The sequence below is a fragment of the Papio anubis genome, chromosome 20 (genome assembly GCF_008728515.1).
Source record: "Papio anubis isolate 15944 chromosome 20, Panubis1.0, whole genome shotgun sequence".
Classification (NCBI taxonomy): domain Eukaryota; kingdom Metazoa; phylum Chordata; class Mammalia; order Primates; family Cercopithecidae; genus Papio; species Papio anubis.
Genome location: NC_044995.1, coordinates 15,078,688 through 15,092,528, shown reverse-complemented (window position 1 = coordinate 15,092,528; position 13,841 = coordinate 15,078,688). Strand labels below are relative to the sequence as shown.

Here is a 13,841-nt window from a genome sequence, read left to right as displayed (position 1 = left end):
TTCAGGCCCCAGTTGTCCCTGAGGAGGATTATTTGCCTATGGGAAGAACAAGCAGATGGCAAAGGCCTCTGACACCAAGCACAAGACTCAGCCTGGAGGAGCTGGCAGAGGAGCCCAGGAGATCCCCTCAAGCATCTCCCCAAGGGCTCAGCTGGTGATGGAGGAGCAGGATGCTGAGCTCAGCAGATGCTCCAGGTTGAGTGATGGATGTGCTTCAAAGGTCAGGCACAGAGAATCAGACGTTAATCATGGAAGGTTCCCACCATGTTGGAGGCAGAGACAGTGGCCTAAATGTCAAGGGCAGAGAGACTCTCCCTGAGGCCAAAGCAGGCTCTCAGCCCCTCAGAGACCACATCCTGGGTGCAGCAATCAGTCCTGCAGGGAATGGCAGCAGATGTGCTAACAACCATGATGTCCAGACATGCAAATGTTTTGCAATTTGTGGATTGGAGAATAATAGATAGCATTATCTCTGTAATAGCTTCCTCTTTCTTACAGTCCTTCTCATATAGAATAGAATGGGCAGTTTTTCCTGCAGTTCCTTCCTATCTGCAAGCTCCCTGCTGCCACCCCGGAAAAGAGCCTCACTGGGTCACTGTCCGTGGTGCTGATGTCCAGGAACTACTGAAGGGCCGGTGAGTTGTGATCTTTCAGTCACCTCTGCTCTCTTTTATTCTTAGCAACCGAGCATGTCACCAAGAAGAAGGTGGAGAGGTACTAGGGGCATGGAGAGCCCTCCGTCTTCCTCTCTCAGGACCTGGAGGGTGCTGGGGATGTCACTGCAGAAACTGACGCCACAGTCAGGATGACCCCATCCCGGTGCCCGTGTGTGGTTTGTGGTGAACGATGATGAGAAGATGGCCTTGAGAAGAGTGATGGACAGAACAAGGGCATTTCAAACATGTGCACATCCTCATCCCCAGATCTGTGGACATGTCGCATGGTAAAGGACACTTTACAGATTAAAGGAAGGATCATGAGATGGGGAGGTTATTGTGGTTTATCCCAGGTGCATCCAAAATAACAAGGCTCCTTCCTTTTAAGTGACAGAGGCAGGCAGGAGGAGGTGGAGATGTGGGGTTGGAAACGGCACAGAACGGTTTCAAGATGCTGCACTGCTGGCCTTGAAGATGGAGAAAGAGGACACAGTCAAGTTTGCAGGGGGCCTCTAGGAGGTGGAAAAGGAGAGGAAACGAGCTCTTCAGAAAGAACAGTCATGTGGGCACCTTGGTTCAGGTTTCTATGTCACTAAGCTTGTGGGAATTTGTCACAGCATCAACAGGAAACTAAAGACGCCTCATCTTGTCTCATCTGATGCTGTGTGCAGGTGGGATCGGGGGTCATTTACAGCTAAATCCCGATGCAAATCCTGATGTAAAACAACCCATTGCCGATTGTTTTCTTACGTCTCATATGATGAAGAACCCGTGGCAGTGGCAGAACACCCTTGGGAACCGTGTGGTTCTGTGCTTTAGTGCAGGGACTGGCTTGTCTGTGGGAAGGTGGCACTTGGTTCAAGTGAACCTACATGAGACCATCACCCTTCCAGGGGCCCTCAGGGAAGGGCTGAGAACCGCTGGCCCAGGTGTGTGGAGGAGCTGCAGGTGAGGCAGGGCTGTGGGCCAGGGAGAGGAGCAGACAGGTTTTCCCATCACCATGGGAACCTGCACGAGCTTTAGATGGGGGAGCCCTGCTCCTCTGACCTGGACGCTCCTGTGTAAAGAGTTGACTTGCTCAGTCAGATCCATGCCGGGGGGTAAAGTGGGAACTGATGGGCAATGAGGGGCTAGAGTCCTTGGTAGTGTTCAAGGACTGACTTATGGGTCTATATTCACCTTGGTTACTCTGACAGCCCCTCTCTGTGTCCCACCAGGGATAAAGATGTCCTGAGCCAAAGCCACTGGGACAGAGGAGAACCTGGTGGCCAGGGCTAAGCACACAGGATCCTGGATTTGGGGACAGGTAAGCTCATTTGCAGAGGACAGTGATAGATGGGCCACCAGGGCCCGGGTGAAGAGGGCAGGAGGGCTCAGGACACTGGAGGCTATGTGGGGGTCACACCCATGATCTGCACCACCCATGGATGCTCCTGCATTGCTCACCTTTGTGTGGACGTCAGATGGCCCCAACTTCCGCGCTCCTGAGACACCTCGTGCATTCACAGAGGGAGCCAGGCTGGGGCTGTGCATGGCCTTGGTCCCTGGGGCAGTGTGAGGACAGCCGAGCACTCGGTTGGCTGGGCAGGGCTCCTGTGAATCCCACCCTTTCCTGTGTAGGGTCCACTCCAGCCTGACCCTCAACCCCCTATTTGTGCCTCCCAGGGAAGAGAGACTGGGGTTGAGATATGGTGAAGATGATATTTTCCCTGTGTGACCCGGGAGAGAATGGACATGGAGTTTCAGGTGAGTTTCTGCTAAGTTCCCATGAGCAGAAAAAGAGCCAATGAGAGGAAGGGTCCTCTTTATTCAGATCCTTTCCAGGTGACTCTGGGTGGGCCACCGGCCCATTCACTTTCCCTGCAAGACCCAGGTTCCTGTGGTGATGGGAGGCCTTTTTCCCAGCCCATCCAGAGGCCAGGGCAGCCTGTCAGGGTCTCCAGATATTTAGGAGAGGCCCCTTTCCTCCCTGTCCCCAGGCCAGTGTCTTCTCAGGACTCAGAGCTGGTTCTCTGGCTCAGGCTTCATGTCCTTCCCTGTCCCCAGGGCTGGAGTCTTTGGGTACCTCTGTCAACCCACAGGAGCAGCTCCTGGGGGAACCTAAGAGACCACATCTGCTTTGTGGTCAATCCGGCAGTAAATGTTTGCGTCAGAGTGTAGCAATTCCTGTAAAAACAGAGAAGAGGCCTCGACCCCTGTGGCCTTCTAAAACAGGGTCTGGCATCTCCCAGGCTCTGGGCCCACCCAGGGCTGCTCTGGTGCTGAACCTGGCTGTGCTCAGGGGATTCCTGCTCCCAGCCCCCTCCCTCCTCTGCTCACCACCCCCTGTTCTCATTTTCACTGTGTTTTCCTGAATCTCAGAGCTCAGCCAGGTGCTGTTGGGAGTAGATCCTGGGTCCCTTGGGGCCTGTGGGACCAGAACATCCATGGCCCACACTCACCTCATACAGGGGAGTGGCTGTCCTGGGACCAGGTAGAGGAGCCTGGGCAGGGGAGAGAGGGGATGTCAGGGGACTGCGAGGGAGATCCATGGAAGCCCAGCCCAGGACTTACTTCCCTGCCTCTACTTCCAGGCATTTTCCCTCAGGAGTGACCAGCTCTGCCCCTGAGCTCAGCCTCCCAGTGTGGACACAGTACCCTGACCCCTGTCCTGGCTGGGCCCATCCCACACCCTTGTGAATGTGGGCCCCTGACTGATGCTCCCAGTGTCCACTCTGCACCTGCTGGACTCCAGGGGTCTCCTCAGGCAATGGAGGGTCCCAGGGTGGGGTCAGCACAGAGTGTGGGTGGTCCTGGCTCCGTAGGGAGGCCGGGACCTTGGCCAGAGGGGCTTACTTTGACCTGACTGTTTGGGGAAAGGTGGGGCTGTGCTGTGCTATGGGGTTGATGGTCCCCCTGCCCTGAGCCTGCACTACTGGGACCCCAGTAGAAAGGGGCTGGGGAGGGAACAGGCTTACCGAGAAGGCAGATCTGTGAGAGGGACCGTGGCCTGGGGACAGAGACAGGAGTGAGCAGCAGGGTGGGAGGAGAGCCTGGACCCCTCCTGCAGGAGGATGTGAGGGTCCTCAGCTCCCAGAGAATCAGGGAGAGGGAGCCTCTTCCCAGGGGAAACCTGAGCAGCTGAGGTTGAGGAGGTGACCCACGACCCAGAGCCCACAGATCAGTCTGACTAAGCCAGTCGGGGTCCCCTGTGTCATGTTTCCTGATATCCTCCTTGCAGCCCCAAGGAAAGGGTCAGAGGCCCCCAGAGGGTGACTGGCAGGAGTGGACACTGTAGGGCAGACCTAGGGGCTTCCACATGTGGGCTGAAGGGACACTCACCGGGGGTGGAGGCTGGGGGCCTCTGCTCCCTGAGGTCACGCCGGATGCTGGCCCTGGGAAAGGTCAAGGGTTATTGATGAGGGTGCAGGGAGAAATCACACGTTTAGGGGCAGAATAAGGACAAGGAAGGGATTCCATTTTCAAGGACTGGAGTGAAGGCCTCCTGTCTCCATCAATTTCATGGTAGGAGCGGCTGAGGAGGGGAGCTGAGGAAAGGCCTTAAGCAGCCACATCTGTCCTGGCCAGAGAGGAAGGACCCCCAGGCAGACTCCGGGTGAGGAGAACATTGACCCAGAGACCCAGGAAAGGGTCTGAGGATCCAGGGAGGGAATCAGACCACCTAGGGGGTTTGCCTGAGAGGAAGGGTCAAGGCCCCAGAAGGAAAGCAGGGCCGTCCGTGTGTGCAGGACACTGGGGGAGCTGGGGGCACGAGGAGGCAAGGAGCATGCATTAGATTCTCCCAGAACTCAGTGTCTCTGCCTTGGCCAGACCCTCCTTTCGGGCCTGGAGATGCTGAAATGGGGCAATGGGTTTTTCCTCTCTCTCTCCACCCCTTGGCAAGAGACATAAAGGACAGCAGGTCCTTAGGTCCAGGTTCTCCCGTCTCACACCTCATGTAACAGCAGTTACAGCATCAATCATGGCTGCTGACCCCACCCAGCCTGTCCAGGCTTTGCCACTCCCCACTGCGTGACCGTTTCCAGGACCCCCACCTTGGATCTCAAGCCTGCAAATCGCCCCCTCACTGGGTGGGTAAATTCAATGAACAGCAGGAGGTACCAGGTTCTGAGCACTCCCGTCCTATCTCCCTCCCTTCCTTCCTCCCTCCAGGCAGCTGTGACTTTGCTGTGTTAGGGAACTAGGACCACACTCAGGGGTGCAAACTTAATGGTGGCACATTCATAAAGGAGGAGGCAGCCTAGGATCAGCAGCTGGCAAGGGAGGAGCCATGGAATGAGAGGGAAGGATCCCTTGGGAGGACAAGGAGAGCCTGGCCCTGAATACAGGGCAGGGTCTCCCTCCTCCCGGACTGGAATCAGCCTGGGGGGTGGGAGGAGGCTGCAGAAAAGCTGTGGTACCTTCCAGTCCTGGCGAGGAGCAGGAAACACACCAGGGCGGCCACCAGAGCCACCCCGACCAGGACCCCAGTCACGATGCCAGCGACAGCCCCCACAGGAAGGCCTGGGACGTTGTTTTCTGCAGAAAGCGGAAGGCAAAGGGGACAAGGCCCAAGTCTGTTCCAAGGGAAACCATGAGGCGGCCTTGCAGGGCAGGGGCACGGTCAGGGAGGAAGGAAATGCTCCAGAGCCTGAGTGCGGTCTCTTGTGCTGTCCTCATAGCTGACTCCCTTGCTCTCCACGGTTGCACCATTTTCTGTGTCTCAGGCTTGAAACATTGGGATGCACTGACTCCTACATTCTCCCACAGGTGCCTGCACCTCGCCCTGCTCCTGTGCCTTTAAATCCCTTCTTCCTCTCACTTCATGCCTCTTTCCTCTGTTTTTTTGTGTGTTTGTTTGTTTGTTTGTTTGTTTTTGGATAGAGTCATTCTCTGTCGCCCAGGCTGGAGTGCAGTGACGCAATCTTGGCTCACTGCAACCTTCATCTCCCAAGTTCAAGTGATTCTCCCGCCTCAGCCTCCCAGGCAGCTGGGATTACAGGTGTGTGCCACCACGCCAGGCTAATTTTTGTATTTTTAGTAGAGATTTCACCATGTTGTCCAGGCTGGTCTCAAACTCCTGATCTCAGGTGATCTGCCCGCCTCGGCCTCCCAAAGTGCTGGGATTACAGGCGTGAGCCACCACGTCCAGTCATCTTTCTGCTTCTTCTTTTCCATGCCATGATTGTCATAGACAGCGAGCCCTCACCATCAACTCAATGCTGATGAGTGGGGATGATGCTCTTTGACTGTTTTCAGAGGCCTTCCATGTGCCAGGCCCAGTGGGAACCAAGCTACCTACAGCTCATCTCATCCTCGCATCACCTTGAGGGAGGGGGCGTCACCTCCAGCTGCAGAGTTAGCATCTGAGACTTACAGTGCCTCAGTAAGTCAAGGAAGGTCACAGAACTCGTACATGATATAACCAAATTTTTACTGCATTGTTCCTGATTTTATCGCTAACAACAACAATATCAAAAAATAAGAACCCTAGTTGACAGCATCAAGGGAGCTCACACCCTGTGTGTAACTCTGCTTTAATCTCTTTAATCTCCTAATAAACATCCTCACAACCACCCTGAGATCCAGGTGTTACAGAGAGTTTGATCTCTAGCATATATGTAGTTAGACAGACGATAGGTGATAGATAGATAGACAGATAGATAAATAGATAGATGGATGGATAGATGGATGGATAGATAGATAGATAGATAGATAGATAGGTAGGTAGATAGATGGATGTTGTTATTCTTTCTTAGCCTGTCCATCTCTCTGCTCACATCACCCTCTGTTCTGCGCATTGTCTGTGCTCTCCATTGCAGCCTTTAGCATATTAGCCAGAGTTGCCTTTTTGTTCGTTTATTTGTTTTTGAGACAGAATCTCGCTCTATTGCCCAGGCTGGAGTGCAGTGGTGCGATCTCGGCTCACTGCAACCTCTGCCTCCCCAGTTCAAGCAATTCTCCTGCCTCAGCCTCCTGAGTGTCTAGGATTACAGGCTCCCACCACCATGCCTGCCTAATTTTTAGTAGAGACGGAGTTTCGCCATGTTGGCCAGGCTAGTCTCGAACTCCTGACCTCAGGTGATCCGCCCACCTCGGCCTCCCAAAGTGCTGGGATTACAGGCGTGAGCCACCGCACCTGGCCCTAGAGTTGTTTTAAATTCTTGGTCTGATAATTTCAACATCCCTGCCACTTCTGCATCTGGTTCTGATGCTTGTTCTATCTTTCGAACTGAATTATTATTTTTTCTTTTTGCTCTAGTTTGTCTCGTAGTTTTTGTTGAAAGCCAGGACATGATATACTGGGCAACAGGAAATTGGGTGAGCAGACGTTCAGTGAAGCGGTGGTGAGTGTGGGGAGGGAGGGGTTCTGTGGTCCTGGATGGAGTCTGTGCCCTGGGCTGTGAATGTCACAAGTGCCTCTCGGTTTTTTCTTCCCCTTAGGTGGGACATGATGGCTTGAGGGGACTGGAGTTGGATATTTCCCCTCCCCTCAGTCAGTTAGGCTCCCATAAACCCCCAGCAGGTTAGACTCTGGTAAAATAACAATTTATTCCTGCCAGCTAATAACTATCTGGACTTGCTAAGAAGAACAGATGCTCTGGCATATTTTTAAATATGTACTTTTTTCTACTCCCCAGAAAGGATGGAGGGATTATTATGGGATATTCACAGTGAGAACCAGGTAGAACTGCAGGACGGAAGGCAAAAGTGTGGGGCTCCCCGCAATCCCGATCTCTCCCCTGAAAACCTTCCCACAGCCCTGCAGCCCCAGAGTCAGATGAGACTCCGCTCCCAGGCACAGATTTAGGGGAAAGGGGCCAGAGGAATGGGACATGGGTCTTAGCCCCTAGAGGGACAGAAAACAGGTGTGGCAGCTAGAACCTCCTAGGATCTTGTATCCAGGTCTCTGTCTCTGAAGAAGTTATAGATCATTCCTTCATTCAATCCCTCCCTCCTTCATAAGAGAACTACGGAGTATGTGTCTCACCCTGGGCCCTGGCTGGTGCAGGGTGTGAAAGGGGGAGAAAGCAAAGTCCTCCCCTTTATCCTCCCATCGGAATGATACCAACACATCAGGAAACACACGATTTCATGTCCAGAGATGGGGATGTGGACCTGAGCAAGGAGGCCTGAACTTCCCCAGCACTGACTGATTGTTGAGGTGGGTGATTTAGTCAAGAAAAAACTGATTAATTCGGTATTTACTCGTAACTCTCCAGACCAGAATCTCCCCCTTTGAGCTGTAGACACCTAAGAAGAAAACATCTGAACCGGTGGCTGCTCTGAGGTCCACGGACACCTAATAAGGCACCAGGGAGGAAGGAGAGGACGTGGCAGTAGCTGCAGACAGTCCTCCCGTGACTCTGCCAGCTGCGATCTGCCCCACCCTGGCCGGTGTCTGTATCTCTCTGTGCCTCAGTTTCCCCTCCATACAATATGTAAATGGGAAATGGTCTGTGGCTTGCCACTTTGTCTGTGGATGAACTTTAAATTATTCACAGGATCTGACATGAAGCTTGGCACAGAGGAGGTGTTCACATCAACAGCCTCTGTTATTATTTGCCTCCATGGGAAAGCACCCCTGGGCATGATCCCTGGTGGACAAGAAGCTGCCGGGAACATTTTCTCACCTCTGTTCCTACCCCTGGGCCACTGACTGCCCAAGGGCATCTCTTAAGCTCCCCATTCAGAGGGCCGATGCCCTAGTAATCCTATCCACCTGTCCTCTCCGGACTGAGTCCCAGGTAAAGTGGTAGGCTCTGTCCTTGTCCAGATGAGACTCTGGGAGTTGAGCCGGCGCTGGTGAGAAGCTGCAGGAACCACAGCCCACGGACAGCTTGTAAATCCTTGCTCCCAGTCAGCCCTGCCCAGGAGACCACACCCAAGCCCTGGCCCAGGCTTCCCGGGGTCACCTGGAGTCAGGAGCCCTGGGGCTGAGCTTCTCTGTGAGGATCCCAGGACCCCCTCAGGCCAGGCCCTGACCCAGTTCTCCAGAGTCTTTCTCAGGGTCAGGTTCATGGGGAGGGCACGGGGTGCTTGGCTGAGACTGACCTCCCCCTGCTGAGGCCCCCGCACTCTGCCCCCATTCAGCGAGTGTCTGCTGGGTCTGGATGCAGGAAAGGAATTCTGATCTGTTGGAGTTTACCTCCTATGTGTGTGTCCTGCACTAAATGCTCAAATCTCAACACAAAATGCAGAGGGGAATGCAGGCACAGCCCAGGCCTGACAATCTCATGTGTGTGAAGCGGAACTGACCCCCAACACCCAGAGGTATGGGGGAATCACTCACGGTGTACGTGGAGCTGGCCAGTTGCTTGGTCGGAGTCATACTTGGCGTTTATGGTTCGGAGGGTGTAGGATCCTGCGTCCTCCAGCGTGACGTTTTGGAACAGCAGGGATCCGTTGGAGTATATTGTCTCTCGACCGCTGTATGCAGTCCCCGGGATATTTACTTGAACGTCTATCAAATAACCAGCAATGAGAGGGCTCCCTTCTGCCGTTTTCCCCTTGTGCCAATAATAGGCTTGAATAGTCTCTGAAATATTGCAGGCCCGTAGAAGAACATCCTTTCCCTCTGCAGCACTGGACGGCAGGGCTTCGATAGTGAACTGGACAGTGGGGGGCAGGTCCCAGAAGGTTAAAAGTGAGGCTAGGAGGTGAAGAGAGCATCAGTCAATACTGGGACCTAGGTAGTGGGATGGAAAGATAAGGCCCTGGGTCCTCAGCGGGTCTCCTCATCCCTCAGCCTTGGAGTGTGTGTGTGTGTGCGCGTGTGTGTGTGTGTCCCCCCCTGGGTCAGCAGCACTACCCCCATTCCTTCAACACCTCTGACCTTGGCATTTTCTGGTGTGGAATCCTCTTCCCCAGGGGTCTGCATGGCTCCCTCCACGCTACTCTCAGATCCTGCTCACATCAGGGTGTTTTGGGGAGACCTCTCCCCTGACACCTCCTCTAGAGACCCTGGGTCTTCCCTTTCTGAACTTGCCCTGCTCTGCTCCCTCCGGAGCTCTTGTCAACACCTGACCTCACATTCTAGATCGCTTTGCATGTCTGTCTTCCTCCCCATGAGAGTGTGAGCTCCGTGAGGACAGGGACTTGTGTGATCTTGGTTGCACCCCAGTGCCTGGGACAGGCTGCAGACTCCTGTGGATGAATTCATAGCATTCCCAGGGCCTCCAAGTCCTGAGGTTTATTTCCCAGTGGCTGAGGTTGTTGGCTAAGAACAGTGTTTTATGCCCTGGTTGTGTTTTTATTTGAAGTGTCATCAGATAATAGTTGTTATTCTCATTTTTCAAAATGTAGTGGCCAGTGATGATTAACTAGGAAACAAGAACACTTGAGATTTTCCTGCCTTTTACCAATTTCAGTTCACTGAGATTTTCCTGTGGTGACCCCTGCCCCTCTATGATGTTCTCTCTCTTATCTAGCCTCCAACAGAAGCCCTCAGTCCCCTCTCAGAGCCCCAGGAGACCCCAGCTAGAAGCCCTCTGTCCCCTCCTACCCAAGAGACTCCAGTCAGTCTCCGTGCTCCCTCCTCCCACCCACTCCCAGAGAGTTCTCCCCTCACCTGTGATCAGGAACCCCTGCCAGGGCCTGTGCCCTCCATGGGGAGCAGCTGAGGGGGGGCCCATGGTCTTTGCTGCCTGCTTGTCCTCCGTGGAGGGGAGCTTGGGCTCCAGGAATGCTCTTGTCAGAGCTGCTGTGACTGTTAGGTCTGCTGACCTTCCTCCTTCTGTGCTGAGCCTCCTCCAGGGCAGAAGCACTTCCCAGGGCCAGGGGCAGAGGCGGGGCTCTGCCCAGGTTACCCCTCTGCCCCCTCCCCTCTCATTTCTGCCTTTTTTTGTCCCTCCTTCCCCTTTCTCTTCTGTGTACATTACAGTTTCCTAACCACAATTTGAGAAGCAGGGTTGATGGAGTCCGCTGTCCCCAGAGAGGGTGACCTGTCACCCCTGCACTGACCCTTTGGGAATGTCACCACACACAGAGGTACTCTGGGGTCTCCCAAACTCGGAGAACTGTTTCCCTTTGTGACACAGAAACCCAGCTGGGCCCTCAGGTCTCCTCAATCTCCCCAATTCTCAGGGAGTGTGGGATGATACCCAGCAAGGAAGTGACAGAGGTGGTTCTGTGGGATAGAAAGTGGGGGGCACCTGTGGGGGACCCGTCCTCTCTCTCCAGTGTCACCAGCCTTGCCTCTGACCCAGGGACACAGATCCAGGCCTGGGAATCTTCGGAGGATCCCCAGCTCCTGGATGTGGAGGGAGGTGTCCTGCATGTCCTGGGAAGAGAGGACTGTGGTGGAGGGAGGTGGGTGGCTCTGGGTTCTGCTGTCCTCGAGGAGGGATTCAGGGAGACCCTCCTTCTCCGTGTCTGTTGGCTGTGCTGTGGCTCAGGGCCTGTCCATGTTCTCCCTGACCATCCCAGGTGGCCTCTGTCCTCTGTGAAGCTGACTGTCCTGTTGTCACTGTGCCTTCCCCAGGCATGGTGCCAGGAGAAAGTGGAGAACTGAGCAGAGAATCCTGGCAGAGCAGGATCCTCAGAGGCTCCAGGAAGGAGCGGGAGAGACAGAGCAGACACATGGGAGGGACTGGAAGGGCCTGCTGGAGCAAAGGATGGAAACCAGGCTTCACCTCCACCTCCTTAGCAAAGCCAGCTTCCTGTCCAGGGGAACCCATTTCCTGTGTGTTGTCTGTGAGCAGTGTTGCTCCTGGAGGGCAAGAAGAGACCTGTGGTAAAAGTCAGAGACTTCCCCAGGGATGCTGACCAGGGTTCATGTGGTAGGAGTGGCCCTGGCCCCTGGGCAGAGATGGGCTCTGACCTCCAGACTGCAGGGTCAGGTTACCCTTGGTCCTGTTTACTGAGGGTCCCCAGGGTGCCCAACTCCACGCAGTGCAGAATGAGCTCAGGGAGAGGACCAGAGTTGTCCAGAGCACTCCTGGTCCTGATTTGAGAGAACTGTCCTGCAGGCAGATGGGCTGCCTCAGAAACAGCCATCCGTCCCCAAAGTTTCAAAAAAAGGGCCCAGGAAGGTGTCTCTGGGGGCTTTAGAGAGAAGACACTGGCCTGGGAGGTGGTCCCCAGAGTGCCCTGTGTTCCTCCATCACAACACTGGGGGTTCCGCCTCCAGGTTGTCTGTGTCCCTGTCTGTTTTCTGCCCCAGGCCTCCCCACAGGGCCCAGGAGCCGGGGCAGTTCCCACCTGGAGACTCCACAAAGGGATACCTGGTTCCTCTATTAGAACAGGGGAGGCCCCATGACCCTCAGTCCCTCTGAGATGGAAACAAAGGCAGATCCTGGGTTATCCTGTCCCCTCCTTCAGGAGAAGTTTCCCTGGATCCCCTGGTGAAATGTCTGCAGGGACCATAGGCAGATGTCCCAAATACTGGGGACCTTGAGGGTGGGGAGTCACTCCCTGACTTTCTTGTGATCATTCTGCCCTGGTGGAAGATCCACCTGGGATCGAATATCCAGAGTTTGTGCCAGTTTCAGTGTGTTTGTAAGAAGGACATATGTTAGAGGCTAGAGGGGAAGTCAGTGAATGATGTCAGGGAATTAATTGGGTTTGACCCCTCACTGTTAGAAAGACCCTGAATTCCCTCCCGATGCTACTAGGGTAAAAGCCTTGTTCTTGTGTCATTTCTCTACGTTAATGCAAATAGAGTTTATTAAGGGTCTGCCCCAGCCCTGCCCTTGGACCACTTTAAAGCAAGATTCCAGCCCCTGTGGGTGGGTCCCACTGAGGCCATGTGCAGCCCACAGAATTGACGTCCCAAGCCCAGGAGGACAGAGAATCAAATCATCCCCTCCTGCATGCCACGATGGCACCAGCTCTAATTGCCAAGACATCAACAAGTCCTGTCTTCTTAGGGCCACTCAGTCATCCAGAGACACCAGGACATCTCACACTCCCTAAGGCGTCAATCTTTGTCCACCAGACTTCCTTGCATACCATGAGCCCACTGAGAAACCTGGAGCACCTCCTGCTCTGGGCATCAGAACTGTCCCAGGCTGTGTGCCCAGGGCATCCTCCATCTGCAAGACCTCGATTCCTCCCACGAGTGCAGTGTCTACATTTTGGCTCCCCCAGAACATGCTTTGAGAAGCAACTCTTATTTGGATCCCTGTCCCATAACAGGATGAGCTGCGTTCCTCTGCGCTGACCTCCGCTGTGTCCTGGGTGTGGATCTCTTATGCACCACACAGAGAGTCCCTAGGGTCCCCAAACCCAGTTTTTTTCTCTGTGACACAGAAGCCCCTCTGTGCATTCAGAGTCTTCCTAGTGTTCTGTAATGGCGGGGAAGGTTGGATTGACTCCCAACAAGGAGGACACAGAGATGTCCAGGGAGAGGGTTCCTAGAAATGGACACACGGGGCTAACATCCATGTCTAAGATTCTTAGTTTTCCTTTCTGCAGCACTATGAGACTTTAATTTTATAGATGTAACTGAAGATGAAGCCTGGTACTACAGTATTATGTCTCCCAAGCCTCAGATACTTATAGACCATCTCTATAATGTTTTCTACAGTTTGTACCACCTTTATTATTATTGACTTCATACATTATTCTAAATAAATTTACTTTACAAAACATCCTGTCCCAGCAGCGTGCAATGGCTTACACTGTAATTCCAGGTATTTGAAAGGCTAAAGTGGGGGGATCACTTGAAACCAGGAGTTTGAAACAAAACATCCTTGTCCTTTGCAATATTGTCCATGAAATTAGAGGTTTTGTGGATTTGCTTAAAATTGTTTCTAACATGCATTAAAATAAACATATAACTATTAAAGTTTCTTAAAAGCTTATTTATCTTCTACCTAAAGTCAGTTTTGGGAAACACTGATACAGTGGAATAACCTTGGACTTTATATCCAGAGAGACCTGGGACTCGCTTGGTTCTGTCACTTAACTGTGCCATCTTGCACGAGTCACTTGGCTTCTTTGATACTCGATTCCACAATTTTAAAAATGATGATGGTAAAATCCACTTTGCAGAGCTGTTAGGAATAAGGATTGCATCAGCCGGGAGGTGGAGGTTGCAGTGAGCTATGATGACACCACAGCACTCAAGCCTGGATGACGGAGCAAGACTGTCTCAAAAAAAAAAAAAAAGAAAGAAAGAAAGAAAGAAAGAAAGAAAGAAAGAAAGAAAGAAAGTTACTTCCACTTGTTAGGACTTGTGGTGCATCTGTCATTGTTTTCATT

The 13,841-nt window shown here is 53.3% G+C and overlaps 1 protein-coding gene across 6 annotated transcripts; it reads right to left on the bottom strand.

Moving 5' to 3' along the window:
* Positions 1–426: 426 nt before the first annotated feature.
* Positions 427–13,487, bottom strand: LOC101009638 (CEA cell adhesion molecule 4). Of its 6 annotated transcripts, none has more exons than XR_004180259.1 (8): positions 10,207–13,487; positions 8,929–9,288; positions 5,057–5,174; positions 3,978–4,030; positions 3,614–3,699; positions 3,098–3,139; positions 2,103–2,822; positions 427–1,123 (listed from the first exon to the last, which is right to left on the bottom strand). XR_004180259.1 is itself a non-coding variant. In XM_031659424.1 (7 exons), the coding sequence occupies exons 1-7, from the start codon at positions 10,511–10,513 to the stop codon at positions 2,757–2,759; spliced, it is 1,032 nt and encodes a 343-aa protein (XP_031515284.1). In that variant the 5' UTR covers positions 10,514–13,487; the 3' UTR covers positions 427–2,756. The 6 variants fall into 6 exon arrangements, 4 of the variants coding, with proteins under 4 accessions (XP_031515284.1, XP_031515286.1, XP_031515287.1 ...); XR_004180260.1 differs by having other exon boundaries at positions 427–862; XM_031659424.1 differs by having other exon boundaries at positions 427–2,822.
* Between the last annotated feature and the right edge of the window lie 354 nt (positions 13,488–13,841).

Coding starts and splice junctions, on each gene's coding strand:
- LOC101009638 (XM_031659424.1), bottom strand. CDS start 10,513: ATGTACACAGAAGAGAAAGGGGAAGGAGGGACAAAAAAAGGCAGAAAT. Junction 3,700..3,977: donor GCCCCCAGCCTCCACCCCCG/GTGAGTGTCCCT, acceptor ATCCTCCTGCAG/GAGGGGTCCAGGCTCTCCTC. Junction 2,823..3,097: donor CAGCCACTCCCCTGTATGAG/GTGAGTGTGGGC, acceptor CTGTTTTTACAG/GAATTGCTACACTCTGACGC.